Consider the following 17,859-nt stretch of genomic DNA (forward strand, 5'->3'; position numbering starts at 1 on the left):
CTGCCATTTGAGGAGGAGAGAAAGGGGAGATCACGGTGTCTGCTGATATATAGATGTATGCCATCAAACTTTAATGGAGGTGTTCTTTGTTGACATTCCCAAAGTGAGAGTCCTGCCCGCTCGGTGTGTGCTGTGACATCTGATTCAGTTTCCTTTGGTGTTTCTGTTCTTTCAAGGCGTTATATTTTGTTTTTTTAAATGGAATTATGTATTTTAAAACATTTCCCTGTGGTCTCCATAAACTCTAAATGCTATGCTTGGATCTGAATTCTTCATTAACCCTATAATGCTAAATGTATCATATTTGATACATGAGTTTTGAAGCCCTCTACATGATCAGTGTGATATTTTTTTCCTTGAAAAGCCTGATGTATACAATTAGATACATGAAATACACAGATAATCCACCAGGGAGGAATTTGTTCACCAGAGGCCTTTCCAGTGACACTACAAGATTGCCATTAATGAGGAAGGAGGCAGAACTTTGCCAGTTTTGAAAAGGAATTACCAATTTGTTAGACATGTTTGTGTTATATTATGTTTGTTCAAAAATAATAATATTTGAGCATTGAGATCTGATGTATCACATATGATACAAAATTGAAACTCATACGTGGAATTGATGTTTGAAAAAAAAAAAATGCTTTGGTTGTTCAGAAGGACCAATAAAGGTTCCAGTTTCAAAGAACTGGAATTTTCTGTCAATGATTTAATGGTTCAGGCTTTACAGGGTTAATTAAACTCTGCATCCATCTTCAACCCTATTTTTGAGTAATGACACGAAAAAGGTCGTTTTGAGCGCTGGCCCTTTAAATGCACATGACCCCACCCCCTTCTGGGTTGTTGACTGTGCACGCTCCCATTCAGCCACTTGTGTTCATTAATACAACCAATAACTGAACATTTTAGGGTAATCAGCTCGAAGTTTGGACATATTTTCAGTATGGACTACAACCGCTGCTGCTGACAAACAGTTATGTCATACTCTGAGAAATGTTTGTCGGAAGTCTTGACCTTATATGTGCAAATGTCGTGATGTAACTAGTTGTAAACGTAACAAAATAATACAGAATTGAAACAGGTTTTAGAAATCCACTCAGTTTTTACCAGAATGAATATAAAGATAGCTTTGCAGTACCTAGAGGGTTCAAATTCAAACTTTATGAACTATTAGGGTCCAAATACACAAATAAATGAACCAAAGACTAATAAAAGTGGGCCCCTTTAATAGGCACATATTTGATCATGTTAAAGTATTTTTTTTGGAATGAATGTGGATGTTTGTGCTTCAGTGAGGGAATCCTGTAAAGTTGTGCGTCTGTCCTCTGCTTCAGTTAAGGGCGTATATATGTGTATGTACAAGATTAAAAGCAAATACAAGCAGAAACAGTACATTGGTTTGGCTGGAGATTTGCTTGGCTCTGGACCCTATGAAATCCTCTCTGGCTGAGGCATCAATGGACATTTTGGATCTCTGCTTCCTGGCTACCCCAGTGAGCCAGGACGGATTAATGAACAAGCTTATCCTGATGCCACACAGTCCTGTCGGGCATTGTTATTTTCCCCACCAAGGATTCCCACCCATGTAATCTTGGGGAACCCGGTTCTTAGAAAGTGTTTATTATAGCATTTGACAGAAAGAAAACAGAAATACTCTAGTACAGTTTTCCGTCTCTACTGCACCCGCAAGCGTATTTATTTTCTCTGCGTTTGAAGTGGACCTCTGGAAGCTCTGTAACAATAGCATGTAAATGAGCTCAGAGTTGAGCTGCTTCATTAGCCCCAAGCTATGCGTGTTATTAATATTGAGCAAAAGTAGGTTATTTTTTTTTTGATAAATTAACAAAAATAGCTCCTGACTAAAATTTCCACCTGTCTTCCATGTGGTTTGAGCCAAAGCTTTATTGGGGATGATGTGTGAACAGCGACGCTCCCTGAGGGTGGGTGTCTAATTGATTTTAATGACACACATCTGGAACTACAAGGCAAACAACATGGCAAAGAATTTAGTTTTTTATGCACAAGAAGCAAATGCTAATCTTTTTGATGTGGAATAACAATCAAATGACATTGATGGATTGCTAAAATTCCTTCCATTACTTCCGGCTTGGATGCTATGCCTCGCTTTCGATTATCACGGTTTCCATGTAAACACCTTAACATGCATAACAAATTACCAACAGACACAAATTATACTGACTGCAATTTCCTTCTCAGTAGGTAAGGGGATGGCGTTGATCTTAAATCCTGGGAACAGCTTGCCACTGTTACTGGCGGAGTGACAAATGGATATAAATATAGACAGAAAACAAAACAAGGTCAGGATACTCAAGGACATAAAAAAAAAAAGAAAACCAGAAATTGTCAAACCTAAGGCTGAAATCTGACCGGTATTAGACACATACGAAAAATAGATGAAGAAGTAATGCTGAAAAAGTGTGTAAACCTCCAGTATTCCATTGTATTAATGCTGAAAAAACCTGCAGCCTTAACGTCAGGACATCCCATTTGTCCTGACACATGGGGATTCATTATAGAGAGTGAGAGTGGATGGCAGCAGTGACCTCCAGCTACAGCGCTCCTTGTCACAGCCGAGTCGGCAATGGGGAAAATTCATGAACAGGGTGGGAGAATAATTCCACTTCCACACCCCAGAAATTTCCTGCTTGTGCATTTTAATTTATTTCTGAGGTCTGGATGCAGATGTCTCCTTAGAGTTTTAACAAGAGCGAAAGACATCTGGCCTCTACCTTGAGTGCGTTAAACTATTAGAGAACACAAAGACCCGTGAGTCACTGCTCTGTTGACTTGGGTAGTTGGCCCTAATGTGAAGCGATTATTCTGTACATCGTCAGCACACATCATCTGTCTGTGGGAATCTGCTCTGTCCCCATCACAGGGTGCACCTAAAGGACAGTGGAAGCCATTGTGAAGGAAGCCTGGAGTGTAAATGCAGATTGCACAAGCTACAGTCGCAGAAAAAATTATTAGACCACTCTTGTTTTCTTCAATTTCTTGTTCATTTAATGCCTGGTACAACTAAAGGTACATTTGTTTGGACAACTATAATGAGAACAACAAAAATAGCTCATTAGAGTTTAATTTAAAAGCTGATATCAAGACATTTTCCATGTTTTCTTGATAATAACCAAAATCACTTAAGTTCTTACATCAATAGCTATGGCATTGTACTGACTAAAATAGTGCTTTTAGACATTCCGTGTTTTCTTTTCTGTTTGTTTTAGTCATATGATGCACATAAGTGTTAGTACTTGATTACATAACCATTGTTTTTGATGACTTTTGATAGTCTAATAATTTTTTCCATGTCTGTTCATCTTGTTACTGAATGCGTTTTTTTTTTAACCTTTATTTGACCAGGTTGGCCCCTTGGAGATACAGGATCTCTTTTTCAATAGAGACCAGGCCAAGACAGCAGCAATACAGTTACATAAACAGTCTAACCTTTTATAAAACTTTCATTCCAGAGTTTTAACACTCTCTTTAAATGTAGTCAAAGGTATCAGTGTTTGTAGATGGAGCAGACTGAAGCTTGTTACAGGCATCAGGAGCTGAAAACCTCAAAGATTTCTTTCCTAATTCAGTCCTTATTTTTTTTAGAACAAACAGTTTCAATGTGTTCTTTGAGCAGAAATTGTAACTTCCATGATTCCAGGTAAAATTATGGCTAGGTGTGATCGATCTTTGTCATATTGTGTCCTCTGCTTTTCAGAAGGATCACTTTTAACCCAAAAAGACCCAGTGCTACTTTTGTGACAGTTTCCAAATGAATTTTATCTCCATTTTTGATATTTCTTAAGTGATTTATCACTATTTATTCTAATATTATCCTCCGTATTTCACATTTTTAAGTGAAAATGCGAAATACAGAGGATAATATTAGAATAAATGGCCTACTTTCTTATAATTTAATTTACTGATTATGTAGATATTCATTAAAGGTCACATTAACCCTTTCATGCATAGGTCACTACAGTGGACAGTTATTCTCCAGCTGTTCTCTCGTATATTAATGGGTTTTGATGTTTTAGTTCCATATCAACCAACACAGTGAACACTTACGCACCATCCCATACACTGACATTCATACCATTACTGTAACTTTGCTGTTCTTGATAAACCTGATCTGCAGTAACATGTTAAAGTGTAAATCAATTGTTATTTGTTAGACAAGAAGGTTGTTTTTTTTTTTTTGCATATTATCTCCATGAAGTGAGTAATTACTAGCATTAGGATTTGTTAAAATGTGAGAAGACATCAGATTAGCAGCATTAAAAATGTTTTTATTTCATTGTTTTCATATCGCTTTCTGATATTGGATTTTAAACATGTTTCTTTACTTCAAAAATTAAATGCATGGATATTTCTGTAACTCCATAGAAAAAAAAACTCGATCGCATTGTTTTTTTCATGCCTAAGGAGGAATAAAAACACTGAAGAAAAAAATCTTAACTAAGGTTCTCACAATTCATGCATGAAAGGGTTAGAGTTGAGGATTATTATATCAAAAACAGAGAAAACTGCAGAAAAAGTGACTTTTTCAGTAATATCTATCATTAACTGAACATAAACCAAGCATTTCTGTCCACTGTCATTGATCCAGCTCCATGGGTTTTACTGGTGAATCAATGTTGTAGAAGATGATAGTGTTTCCATGATAACTACGAAGCCTCTGAACGTCCAAATAGGTCATATCTGATGACCATGTAAAGATGACAAACTGTATTTTACACCAATTATTTACATGTATTGATAGGATTAGTGGATCAACAGGTATTTAACAGTTTAGATCAGTAGATGGTTTTGGTTGCCGATGCATGTTTGGGTCTTTATGGGTTAAAGGCCCGTTTATCAGTGTTATTATGGTATTGTACAGACCATATTACACTTACCTGTGGCAAAGACACTTAAGGGTTTGCAGAATCAATGTTATTCATGCGGGTCGCTTGGCTTTTTGGCTTTACTTCAGTCTGTTTGTAGAGAAACTGATACAGCACATTAACTTCCAGAGTTTGTGTAGCATGTTTTTCTGATGTTAAAGCAATGATGATGAAAAATTACCATGAATCCATGAGTAGGCATGCAGTGATTTACATAGATGCATGATTAGTGGGTCGCTATGAAACTGTGATGATGCAAAAATAGGCCGCTGCCAATCTATGTAATTAATGGAAACAATGCAGTTGTATGTACAAGAAAATATGCATGTGTTTGTTTACTTTGTTTATAATGTGTATTCGGTACATATCTAATCATTTTGGTCTAAGATTATGTAAATATACAGAGTTTCTAGTAAGACAGAAAGCCATCACATACAGCCCAAGCTTTCAGAATCCAGAGATAACATAATTTGGTTGTAACTCGACTGTATTTTGCCAGAAATGAAAAAATTATGATTCATTTTATGTTTAACTCTAAACTAAAGATGATCATATATTTTAGCCTGGTGGCCCAGCCTTAATTCTAAAGGTCATAACTACAGCAGTCAACAAAGAAATTATTGAAAATGATGGGAACCAATGAAAGTTAAGAGTTTTGTGATGAAGAGGATGTAAGGCACAGGTGTCAAACATGTGGCCCGGGGGCCAATTCCAGCCCGCCAAAGGGTCCAGTCCGGTCCTTGGGATGAATTTGTGAAATGCAAAAATTACACTAAGATATTAACAATCCTTTTAGTTCAGGTTCCTCATTCTGACTAATTCAATCTCAAGTTGGCAGGATTCAGTAAATAATAACATATAAATAATGACAAATCCAAATTTTTTCTCTTTGTAAATGTAAATATTTTCATGTATATACACTAAAACAAAAAATGTGAATAACCTGAACCAATTTGAACAACTTGAAATGTCTTAAGAGAAGTAAGTACAATTTTACCGATATTCTGCCTGTTACTAAATGTTGTGTGTATTTGTAGATCCACTGTGATGTGTAAGTTATAATGTACATGTATAAATGATAAACTGAGGCAGAATATTGTTATAATAATACTGAATATTGTCTTATTTTTTTCAGTTTGTTCATGTTATTCATATCTTTTGAAAGGATAGTTTGTAGATGTAAACCTTTTCGGAATATAAATTTCCTTTTTTTTGCTCTAAAACATAGACAAAAGTTTGGAGTTGACATTATTTATGTATTTTTATGTTATTATTTTACTGGTTCATCCCATTTCAGATCAAATTTAGCTGAATGTGGCCCCTGAACTAAAATGAGTTTGACGCCCCTGATGTAAAGAGATGACACCATTAAGGAGCTTCAGAAAAATCTCAAATGCTGTAAAATGACATTGAATTCCTGTTTCATCCATCTATTTTTATACAGGTAAAAGGAGATGATGATTACAGGTTTTTAAATTAATTGCAATAAGGTGATTCTGGAATAATTCTGACAGGTCACATGATACTATTATAAATGATGCATTGTGGCCTTTTCTCCAGTCCTAAGGGAACATACTTGTTTTGCACAGACCCCAACAAAAATCACATTGTCTTTTTAATTTATTTTTTTGTCTTTAAAATTAAAATGCAGAAAGTACAACTTGCCAATAGATGACCTATCGCACTATTTTTTTTGTTTTGTTAGCACATTCCAGCTTTTCTTCAAATGACCTCGACCAGAAAGACGTGATAAGCTTGTGAAATTTTCAAGACGGCCAAATAAACTCAAAGCGTCCGACTTGCACGTGTGTTTATACATGCAAGTTAGTGATATTATGTGTTTACCATTCTGATGGTGTCATACGAGAACTGCTACCTTTAGCCCGCTTGCAGTGCTGGAACCTGAAACCCCGGGCACACACGGACACATACACACAATTTGTCACTGCCTTCTTTTACACTTCCAGTCCTCTGACTGTGCCTGCTTAAGTGCACCTCGGAAAACATGCGACAGATTTAGCTTAGCGCCTTAAATATAGAAATGGATCCACGATGAAAACCTGCGTGCTACTGAGGTGAAAACATAGACATCATCTCCAAATGCTGGTTCTGACATAGCGTTGGAAAATTCTACTTTGTCTATGCAACCAACAACATGTGTAAATCATAGTAAAATAACATCGTAAATTGAATTGCAACCATTAAAGAAGATATTTAGCACCGGTGTTACGTGGCAATCCCATTTTACTGCTGCAGTAATTCCCTTTTCTCTTTTTTTGTCAGCTTGGGACTGCCCGTCTTTCACTCTGGTTTCCCCTTCGTATTATTGCAATAGTCTGTGATTTGCAGAGGCATGCGGCCCGTTGGTTGTCTTGGGAAGATTGCAGGGTTGAAGCTGACAACCCTCGTAGTCAATGTGAGAGATGTGTGAGAGAAAGAGTTACTGTAGAAGTGGAGGTGGGGGTTGGAGGGGTGGACTGGCTTTCACAGTTGAATAACTGGGTCAGTTTAAGATGATGACGCTTCTTATCTCTTCAGCTCATCGTTGGGTGTTCACCGTTCACTGCTCAGCTTTTCAGCAACAAACCACTGCTCAGTCATACTTTCTCCACTCTTGGCTTCCTTCTCCCATTCCCTTTTTCTAATGCCTCTGTATCCGCCTGTCTCTCTCTCTCTTTCTCTTTTTTTTTTTCTTTCTCAACCTTTCTGACCCTGCTTTTTCAAAGATAGTAGAGGCTTAAATTAGCTCCTCGGAAATATCAGTGGATCTATATGTACTGTATGCATGTATTTGCAGAAATACATGAATGGGGGACTATGTAGATTTGAGCTACATATGTTATTGAACTTCCATAAATATGACTGATGTTCAGTATCATAGAGCCGCACATGTCAAACATATGATATGGATACTATAGGTTCTTTATGTCAGATTTTCTCATGATTATGTACTGATGTGAGGCTTATGTTGGAGCTGGTTGTTTATTTATGATAGATAACACCATTTCTAAGCTAAAAACTTTCTCCGTTTCTGACGTACATAATAACAGCTACAATAAACTGATTTTTATGTCGAGGGTTTAGATTGCATTTTTCCTGTTTAGATAAGTTTTTTGAATTTCAAAATACAAAATACACACAAGTGTTTACACACACATAAAAAAAAGAAAAAAATCAAACATAACCTACTTAACCCTCCCAAACCCCTTGCTGTCACCAGATCTGTATGCATATACAATATGGCACTGTAGATATAAATGAAATTACATATCAGAGTATTACATAGATACATTCATCTTAACTTGTTAAGGGCCTTGTACATGTGTCGTAGGATTGTCAAAAAAGGCTAAGAAAGATTTCCACACTTTATGAAACTTGTATTCGGAGTCACGTAATGTATATTAGATTTTTTTGAGTTGAAGATTGAAGATCACTTCTCTGACCCAATGTCCAACAGAAGGTGGGGCAGGTTCCTTACACCTAGTAAGAATAAGGCGGTGTGCAAAAAGAGTACTAAAGATTGCATTTTTGTGTGAAAATTCATACGATCACTGTTGAGATCTTTGTTGCTTCTATTCTGTTTGTCTGCAGCACCAACACTAGGCACGATTAATTCAGAAATGCAATCAACTTGCCCTAAAAAGCAAAACTGCTGCCAGAAAAACAGATTCCAATAATAAACTTAACAAACTTTTCAAGTATTATGCATTATGTAATATGTACATACATCAATTTGTGTGGGATGTGTTGAATTGTTTTACATTAATTTTCAATAATGCCAGTTTGCACTCAGATAACTTATTTTAGAGGCATATTTTAGAGAGAGGTTATTTTAGAGAGAGATTTGAATGATAACACTGATTTAGAGAAAGCATTGGGTATTAATCGACTAATCAGGAAATATTTAATAGACTAACTGATAATGAGAAAATATTAACAAACAAGCCAAATGATGCAGAGGAGGTGATGCAGATTTTTTAGAGAGCAAAGTGACAGAAGCTGACAGCGTTTATCATGTTGGTTTTTGGAACCTGACACACAAAGGTGCTGAATTTATTATTTATTTATTTTTTTATTGTTTCTAGATCTGTTGTCCTCTCCTGAGTGCACTTATTTTATATATTTTTATTCAAATAAATGCATTTGCACTTTTCAAACATGATACATTTGTTCAAAAACTGAAAACATATGAATGAAAGATGATGGATTAATTCCATAAACAAAAGTTGAAGATTCAAGATTCAAGACCTTTATTGTCATATACACACTAGTACTGAGCAATGAAATTCTTACTTTGCGAATTCCCTTCACACGACCAAAGTTGACATTTTGACATTAATAATACATCATAATTTAGAATAGTAAGATCTATAACCTAGACACAGCTCTTCTAATCCCATAATCCTTCCATGTAAAACACCTCTAACTTTTTCTATTGTCTTTACTGTAGTCGCTTTTCCCTTGGACATCTGTGCAAAACTTTACTGATATTTACTAGATGTGGAAAAAACAGAAGTGCGCAATGTCGATTTTTCAATTAAATCACAAATGTGATTTTGTTTATTTATTATCGCGAGATGACATGAGAAGTAATTCCATAAACATGGCGACGAATATGAATATCACTTTGATTTACAGACATATTCATTCTTATTATACATTACACATCTATCCTGTACTAAATTAACTCATAAAGACCCAAACAGCCACCACTGACCAACAGCATCTACTGATCTAAAATGTTTAATACTTGTTGAGCCATTAATCCTATCAATACATGTCAATAACTGGTGTAAAATGCAGTTTGTCATCTTTTCGTGGCCATCAGATATGACCCATTTGGATGTTCAGAGGCTCTGTAGTTACCGTGGAAACACCTTCATCTTCTACAACATTGATTCACCAGTAAAACCCATGGAGTTGGATCAATGACAGTGGATGGAGATGCAGGGTTTATGTTCAGTTAATGATAGATTTGACTGAAAAAGTCACTTTTTCTTCAGTTTTCTCTGCTTTTGATACAATAACCCTCCACTTTAATCTGAGCTTTAATGAACATCTACATGAACAGTACATTAAATATATTAAAAAACCTGATTTTCACTGAAAAAAATGCAAAATACAGAGTATAATATTTGAATAAACAATGATAAATCACTCAGGAAAGGTTAACTAGAGAGAAAAATCAATTTGGGAGCTGACACAAAAGTAGCACTGGGTCTTTATGGGTTAAAAAATGATTCAGTTTCCTGGTGTGTCCACATACACTGCGCCATGTTTCGTTAAAACTCTTCTTCTTTGCTAGTTGTAACATCCATCAAAATCCGCTTTTTTTAAAAACTTTTTTTTTATTTATGTGACTCTAGTTGCAGCAAAAGGTCTTTCCATTGCAGTTTTGTGTGATATACCAATTTTGCTACGCCCGAAAAACCACCTCTTGCCAGCACAAAAACTCTTCATCAAAAAATGAAAGGTTTGGCAGAATTGTTGTTTTTCCATTAGGCAAATTTTTGTGCGCAAGTTATATTTGCACAATTTGAGAGTCAACGGAAAAGTGACTTTTATTGATATTGTAAACTCCTGTAGTGTTCACTGTACCCATCCCAAACACATACTCACTAAAACCAAAGTATGAATGTCATCAGGACCTGGTTTGGGTCAAATATTTTCCCATAGATCCTTAATGAGATCAGACCCGCGTTTCCATTCAGATGCCAGATGTTATCGGAGTGTCTCAGCCTTAGCCTTCTCCCAATCCCCTTTGTGTGCAGCATCATTAACATCGCTGGCTTGTGAGGTTATTCAGAGTCTGGACTTTGCCTACAATCGCCATCATCCTCCATTCAAGCAGCAACCATTAAAGATTCAAGAGATGTGGAAGTTTACTTATTACCCTAGCCACAATGCTTTGGATCAATCCAAAGGACTATCACATGAAAGCAATCAAGCTCCCATCATCAATAATGAATGTCACAATCAGCCTGGAGAGTGGGCTCCTATTGTGTGCTGGCTGAATAGGAGAAGGGATCACACTGGAGGAACTATCGCATCGCTGTGTCGGTCAGCTGTTATATATGAAGACCAGGAAAATTATCGTCACATTGTTTGTAATGATGATGATGATGTCCATAATGCTGTCAGGTGGTGTTTGCCAGAACAGATTATCATGGCGCATGTTTCTGTTTTTTCCAGTGGTGCAGAAGCTAATAATTGACACACCATGCTCATTTCTTTAGTTTATATTTTCAGTTCATTTAGTTTTATTAAATGGCACTATTTTATTTTCTTGTTCATATTTTATCTTTTGATGTCTAAATGGTCTTTGCTTATATAGTCGCATTTTCATATGTTAGTTTTTTTTTTTTTTTTTTAATAAAATGTCATTAGCCTCATAGCATAAAGTCATATTTTTGATCAAATTGTGATATTTGCATAACTTTACTCTCCTAATGCTGTTGGTTCATTTTATGTAGATATGACAATTTGGCCAAAAATATGACTTGCTATGAGGCTAATGATATGTTCTTCGTCATGCCCTATGAATAAAATGACAATGTACTTGTTGGGTCATGTGATCATATCCAGAGAATGATTTTTTTTTTTTAATGTTTACATTTTTTTTGCCAATGTACATTTTGAGTTGCTATAATTTACATAAAATTGCATAACAATCTGAGAAAAACCCAATACAAACATATTTTTAAGTTGTCCAAGCTAACAAGTTGTTTAACCCTCCGGTATCTGGGTGCGCTTTTTAGGCACACTTTGCACTTCGTGTTAAAAAACTTCATATTATTTTTCACAATTTAAATAAGGTTAGAATTCAAAAGTTGTTCATTTTTGCATGATCTTTAAAATTCTGGCCACCACCTAAAATTTGCACATTTTAAACAAAAGAAAATTACAAGACTAGCATCTGTCTCCCAAGTGTTCCTTAAAACGTACTATTTCTTCCATTTTAACCACTGTTTTTGATCCGAAAGCCATTAAGGCATAAATCATGCTTTTCCTGATATCTGGGCTTCATTTGAGAGGTGAGGGTCTAAATTAATTTATTAACGTTGTTAATGTTGCTGTTAATCATTGACATATGCCAGGCTGCAAAAATCAAATAATATGTAATCCAATTTTTATGTAGTATTTTGAAAAAAACAAACAAACATATTTTGTGTTTTTTGCATCAAAAAATGTAGTGACATCATGATGAAAAGAGATCGTTTAAAGAGTTAAAAAAATTTAAATGGATGATTACTTGATATGTATGATTAGGGCTGACCTTGATTTACAAAAATAAAATCAAATTAGAGCAGAAAAATAAATCGATATATAATATTTAATAGTTTGATTTATATGTGTGCATTTTATGCACACTTGGTGACAGATGCTAGTATTTTTGAACATTTGACCTAGCGCCAAAAATAATAATGCAAATTAACCAATGTTGGAATTAATCATTGACATATGCCAGGATGAAAAAAATCAAATAATATGTGATCCACTTATTATGTAGTATATTGTAAAAAATCAATATTTTGTGTTTTTTGTATCCAAAAAAATGGTTTGTTTACATTACAAACACGGCATTTAAAGGGTTAAAAAAAATGTGACAATTATTGAGTATTTGGTATTTTTATTTACGGCTCAAGTTGATGAAATAGAAAAAAGTGTAAAAGAATTAAAAAACAAACTGTATGAAAATGTTTTGACATTATTCCACAAGTGGGCCAAAATGGCACACTTGGTGCTTGGTAAGGGCCTTGCTGGACGGGATACCGGAGGGTTAATGTCATATAGATGTTTTTTTTTTCTTGCATGTGTGTACCTTTTTATATAGGCTAAACTGAAAAAGTGTATTTATTTTACTCATCTCTTGTTTTTATCTCAGTTACTTCTTATAGTGGGCACCTTAATGCTTAGCTCAGACATGTTGGCTGCGGTTGTGACTACAACTTACCTTACCTTGTTTTACCTTGTGTGGCATATATAGTTACTGAAACATTATATAGACATGAGTCCAGTAGGGTCACAATCTCAGACAATGCAAACATTGACTCAGTCTTGTAGTAAAGGAGCACACGTCAACACTTGATAACTACGGTCCTCACTAAGCACTTCCTCTCAACACCAGCTACACACGCCGTCGCTGCTATTCTGCACAGTTGGGCTTACGAATGTGTGGCCTTTCTTTGCTTCCTGTGAATATGCTGGCTTGACTATAAACTCCCTGCATTCAATGGGTTGTATTTGCTGACATGAAGGTGAGCATTCATTATTCAGCACATGCTTTTTTAAAATGGCCACCGTTGTGCAACTTGTATGAGGGAAGTCACTGTTTAATTACAGATACTGTGTCTACATTTGCTTGAATGGGTTCTTTTGTGAAGGGTGTAGAGAGCATTAATGAGCCTGATCAAGATACTTTTTCAGCTGTATTTTCTACATGAAAGTAAGTGTCCCTTTCTTTTTCTTTTTCTCTCTCTCTCTCTCTCCAGGTGGTGTTAGTCTTTGCGCTCAGCATCGGGGCCCTTGGAATATACTTTATAGACTCCTCAGAGTAAGTATCAGTTTCACAACATACTGTCCCTGTGATATACATTAAAATTTCTCTGCAGATAAAAATAACTGTGGCGCTGTTGCCTGTGTTGTCTCCACGCTGTGTCTGAATAATGGTAAATGTATCCCTACTCATCTCCACATACTCTGCAATCTCTGAAATGTAAATGCACATATTCACACCCCCACAAGGGTTTGCAAGCAGTGATGCGCAAACATATAGTACACACACACACACACACACACACACACACACACACACACACACATCTGCATCTGAAGATTTGTCAATGGGAGGCCTGTCAGTTTCCATGGTAACAGAGACAGGCAGATACTGTAAGTGTTGGGAGTCTTGCTCTGTGTGTGAGTAAATGCGTGTATTGTCAGTTTGTGCGTGTCCCTGGCTGGCAGTTTCCCAGAGACAGATTGCAGCCCTGGAATCTCTCCAATAACCACTGCAGCCACTTTTTCACAATTTCACAACAAACATGTATCTTCAAAAGAATTATTTGCACTTTTCTCTTTTTTTGACCTCTTGATTTTCTTATTAAACTAGTAAAACATGGGTTAGCTTGATCAGTTATTCACTCCTAACTCGTATATCCTCTGAACAGCTAATAGTTGCAGCTTTTCCTCTGCAAGCTGCACTGTAGTCAATATACTATGACTCTGAATGCACAAATTCTAAATCAAAGCCGAAGAGCCAGTTGCTTTCAGTTACTGTAATGAGCTTTAAGCAACAAAATAACTAATAATCTGTCACCATGCCCTACATACTTACTTTGTTTGCCTTTGACTACACTTTATTTCATGCACCATCAATTTACCAAAATAAAACCTCAAATATTTACTATAGTGCCTGTGGTTATGGCATATTGATTGCAAAGGGACCACAACATATCACTGGTGATACGGTACTTTTTCATTATATGCTTTTGGTCTGCTAGTTGCAGCCTGTTATCTTATATAAGAATAATGGCTATCCTCCTGCAGTTTGTTTTCAGCTGAAAATGGTAGCTCTGAACTGTGAAATTATGCCCCTGAGGGAACACAGTCTGAAGCAGAAATGAAGGTGTAAAACTGGTTTAAAAATGTATACCTTGTATGCAATTGAACTTGTACAATCTAATCTTAGCAGACGGGAATTATTCCTGCTCTCAATCCTGCCTCATTTGATAAAACCCTTCTTTTCCCCTTCCCTCTATTTATATTTGTCCCTCCATTGCTTCATCTTTGTTTACCTTGGTGTCCCTGGCGTGGTATTTCCTGCAGATGTAAAGCTGTAGAGACTAATTTGATTCTAATAAAACTCAGTGTTGTATTGTAAGAAAGTAATAATACTTAACTGCTGTACTTAAATATGTTTTGGGAGAATTTGTACTTTACTGAGTGTTTTTTATCCTGTTTACTTTCACTTTTACTTCAATACATTTTCTAACTCAGTTGCATATTCTACTCCCATACATTTTTACTCATTATAAAAAAATAAATTAAAGAAAATTTGGTGTTTTCACCACTTAGATTACCAGTGACTGCAACAAAGTCAGGAAGATGATTTGTCACAGGCCCTAACGGCGTAATGCACAAGTGCAAATGACAGTTCACGCTCAACCTGTGGGTAATCTGTTGATGTGAAGGAGAGCTGAATGAAGCTCTGCCATAAAACAGGGTGGTATTATGCCAGTTGTTTAGATTTTCGGTACCTTGTTTACAAAGTGGAATGTAGGCTCCATGTTTTGAGATGTTTTGATAAACTTCTTAGTTTTCTTTTCTTTTCTTTTCTTTTCTTTTCTTTCTTTCTTTCTTTCTTTCTTTCTTTCTTTCTTTCTTTCTTTCTTTCTTTCTTTCTTTCTTTCTTTCTTTCTTTCTTTCTTTCTTTCTTTCTTTCTTTCTTTCTTTCTTTTTTTTTAATTCTGACATTTCTAATACCAGCAGTAACCTACTCCTGGTTAGGTTTCTGAAACCATGTTTTTGAAGTGTCTGATGTTTTCATCAGTTTCAATGTTTTGACTGCTTGTCTTTTACTTTACCATGTTTTTAAATCCTGGATGAACTTTATAATATCCAAAATTCTGACTGCCTTTGGTCATTATTAACATTTACTTGTACTTTTACTTTCATTACTTAAGTACATTTAATTGTAGATTACTTGATATACTTAAGTACGGTGAATACTAGATACTTAAATACTTTAACATGAGTAACATTTCAGTTGGTGACTTGAACTTCTACCAAAGTATAAGTAGGGTACCTGTACTTCTAATCAACTGTGACTTTTCAGTACTTTATAAAACTACATTACTTAAGACATCTGCTCAATGTAATCAATCATACAAACAAGCATCTCAACTACAAATACATGTTACTTCTTCTCTGGAAATTAGTTTGTATGGATTATATTTATACAGTATTAACATCACATGAAATAGAAATTGAACACACACACAACAGTCATCTGCCCAGATTGAACATACTTTAGCATTGGACATAAATGACATGAAACATGAGACTTAAACACAAAGCATTCCCTATAAAAAGACTTGCTTGTCAGTTTTACAGGGTATAATAATACATGTGTGGAATGGTAAAAATAGTAGCCACAGAGAAGTTGATAGATGTAGACACCGCAGATATCAATTGCAGTTTGGATGAAGTTGAACCTCTAATACCTTCTCAGTAAATGACACCTTGTACCACGCTGTTCCTGTCACAATATTCCTGTCAGCGACGCAGCATCACAATTTACAACGTAACTAAGAGGCTGTTACATTATACATTCAGACTGTGCATCTGCAAAGGAAATGTATATAGAGCATATGTAGTTTTATTTTAGTGACAGACATGTTGAAAAGGATTATGTATGCATGCTTCATTGACAGAAATGCAAATATCTGCCATTGAGATGTCATAGCATTAGCGGAATTTTTTATTTTTTTTTATTTTTTTATGATACATCCTTGCATCTCTATGAGGTTTATCTGTCAGTCAGTTGATCCCCATTACACTGAAAAGGCAGTATCACAGGAATGGCCTGACAGAAAGACTTTAAATTTGGCACAAAGGTAAATTTGGACTGGATGAAATTGTTAAAATGTGGTGGCCAAAGGTCAAAGGTCAAGGTGGAAACCTTTTTTTGTGCCACAACTCAAGCTATGAGAACATAATGCAAGGTTAGTGATGTATTTGATTGAATATATGGTTGTTGTTATGTAGTCTTTGAGTGTGTTTTTTTTATTTCATTTTTCCAGTTCTATTTTTATTCTTATTTTTTGTGGAGGAATTAGTTTTAGTTTGATTTAGATTTTAGTACTTGTAGCACCTTGTTTTTCATTTGACCTTGTATATATCCTTTATATGTTGTATATATTTCTTCTATCTGTGGTTTAGAGTTGGCCTTTTGTATATCTGTATATTTATTTCATATTTTTCAGTATAATTTTTCAATACAGTCTCTTTTTGCACCTTAAGAATCTGCTGCTAAACAGATCTTAGCTGCTAAAACTGATTCTTATTGTTCCTGTAACAGTAACAGTAAAAAAATATTCTATTGTATTCTAGTTTTAGCTTTTTAGGATACTATGGGGACATTCTTGATCCTTGAAGGGACTGTTGGCAGTTGGATAAAAATATGTATGACTACATGATTTACAGAACATGACCAGAATGCAGTAGTGTTTTGTAAAAAGAAACAGCTAACGTGTCATGTTAGCTGTTTCTTTTATTATTTTAGTTATAGTTTTAGCTCTAGTCTTAGTTTTTGTTAACAATTCTGCGTCAGACCTACAGGACAAAAGGTGGAGAAAACATAAAGCCCAACACTCAATGCCCTCAGTTTCCATACTTAACAATGCACTTTGAGTGTATTCCTAGGAGCAGGTTCTCCTGAGGCATTGCCCCGATCCACCTCGGTGCTCCTATTAAACTAAACTAAGGCCGAGGCTTCACTCTCTTGCTCTCTATCCTCGTCATCGTGATTAGCTCAAGCTTGTCACTTAAGTGTTCCTGTCCTCTCAGGGGGACTAACGATCAGCCTAGAGCGAGTTGAGATGACTGTGGGGGCTCTGACATCCTAAACACGGGCAGGCTTGTGTTACAGCAATACTTTCACCGCAGCAGCTGGAGGTCTGACGCCATTGTTTCATGTCTGGAACTAACCTGCCAACAAATCAGTCTTGATTGTCTTATTTTTATATATATATATATATATATATATATATATATATATATATATATATATATATATATATATATATATATATATATATATATATATATATATGCCATATTATTTTATGTTATAATATTATAACATAAAATAAGCTCTTTATTATTATTTATTATGATAATTACTACTACTTTATTATTACTATTTTGCTACTTCTTATTTCTACAAGTACTCTTCGAT

General features: G+C 35.4%; 1 protein-coding gene across 31 annotated transcripts in view; it reads left to right on the top strand.

Moving 5' to 3' along the window:
- kcnma1a (potassium large conductance calcium-activated channel, subfamily M, alpha member 1a) overlaps nucleotides 1-17,859 on the top strand; it is a 202,592-nt gene that overhangs the window by 96,639 nt on the left and 88,094 nt on the right. For all 31 annotated transcript variants that reach the window (XM_030155838.1, XM_030155841.1, XM_030155837.1 and 28 more), the window contains exon 3: nucleotides 13,394-13,455. In XM_030155838.1, the coding sequence (XP_030011698.1) occupies nucleotides 13,394-13,455 (62 nt within the window). The remainder of the gene's footprint in view (nucleotides 1-13,393; nucleotides 13,456-17,859) is intronic.

This window comes from Sphaeramia orbicularis, chromosome 15 (genome assembly GCF_902148855.1).
Source record: "Sphaeramia orbicularis chromosome 15, fSphaOr1.1, whole genome shotgun sequence".
Classification (NCBI taxonomy): Eukaryota; Metazoa; Chordata; class Actinopteri; order Kurtiformes; family Apogonidae; genus Sphaeramia; species Sphaeramia orbicularis.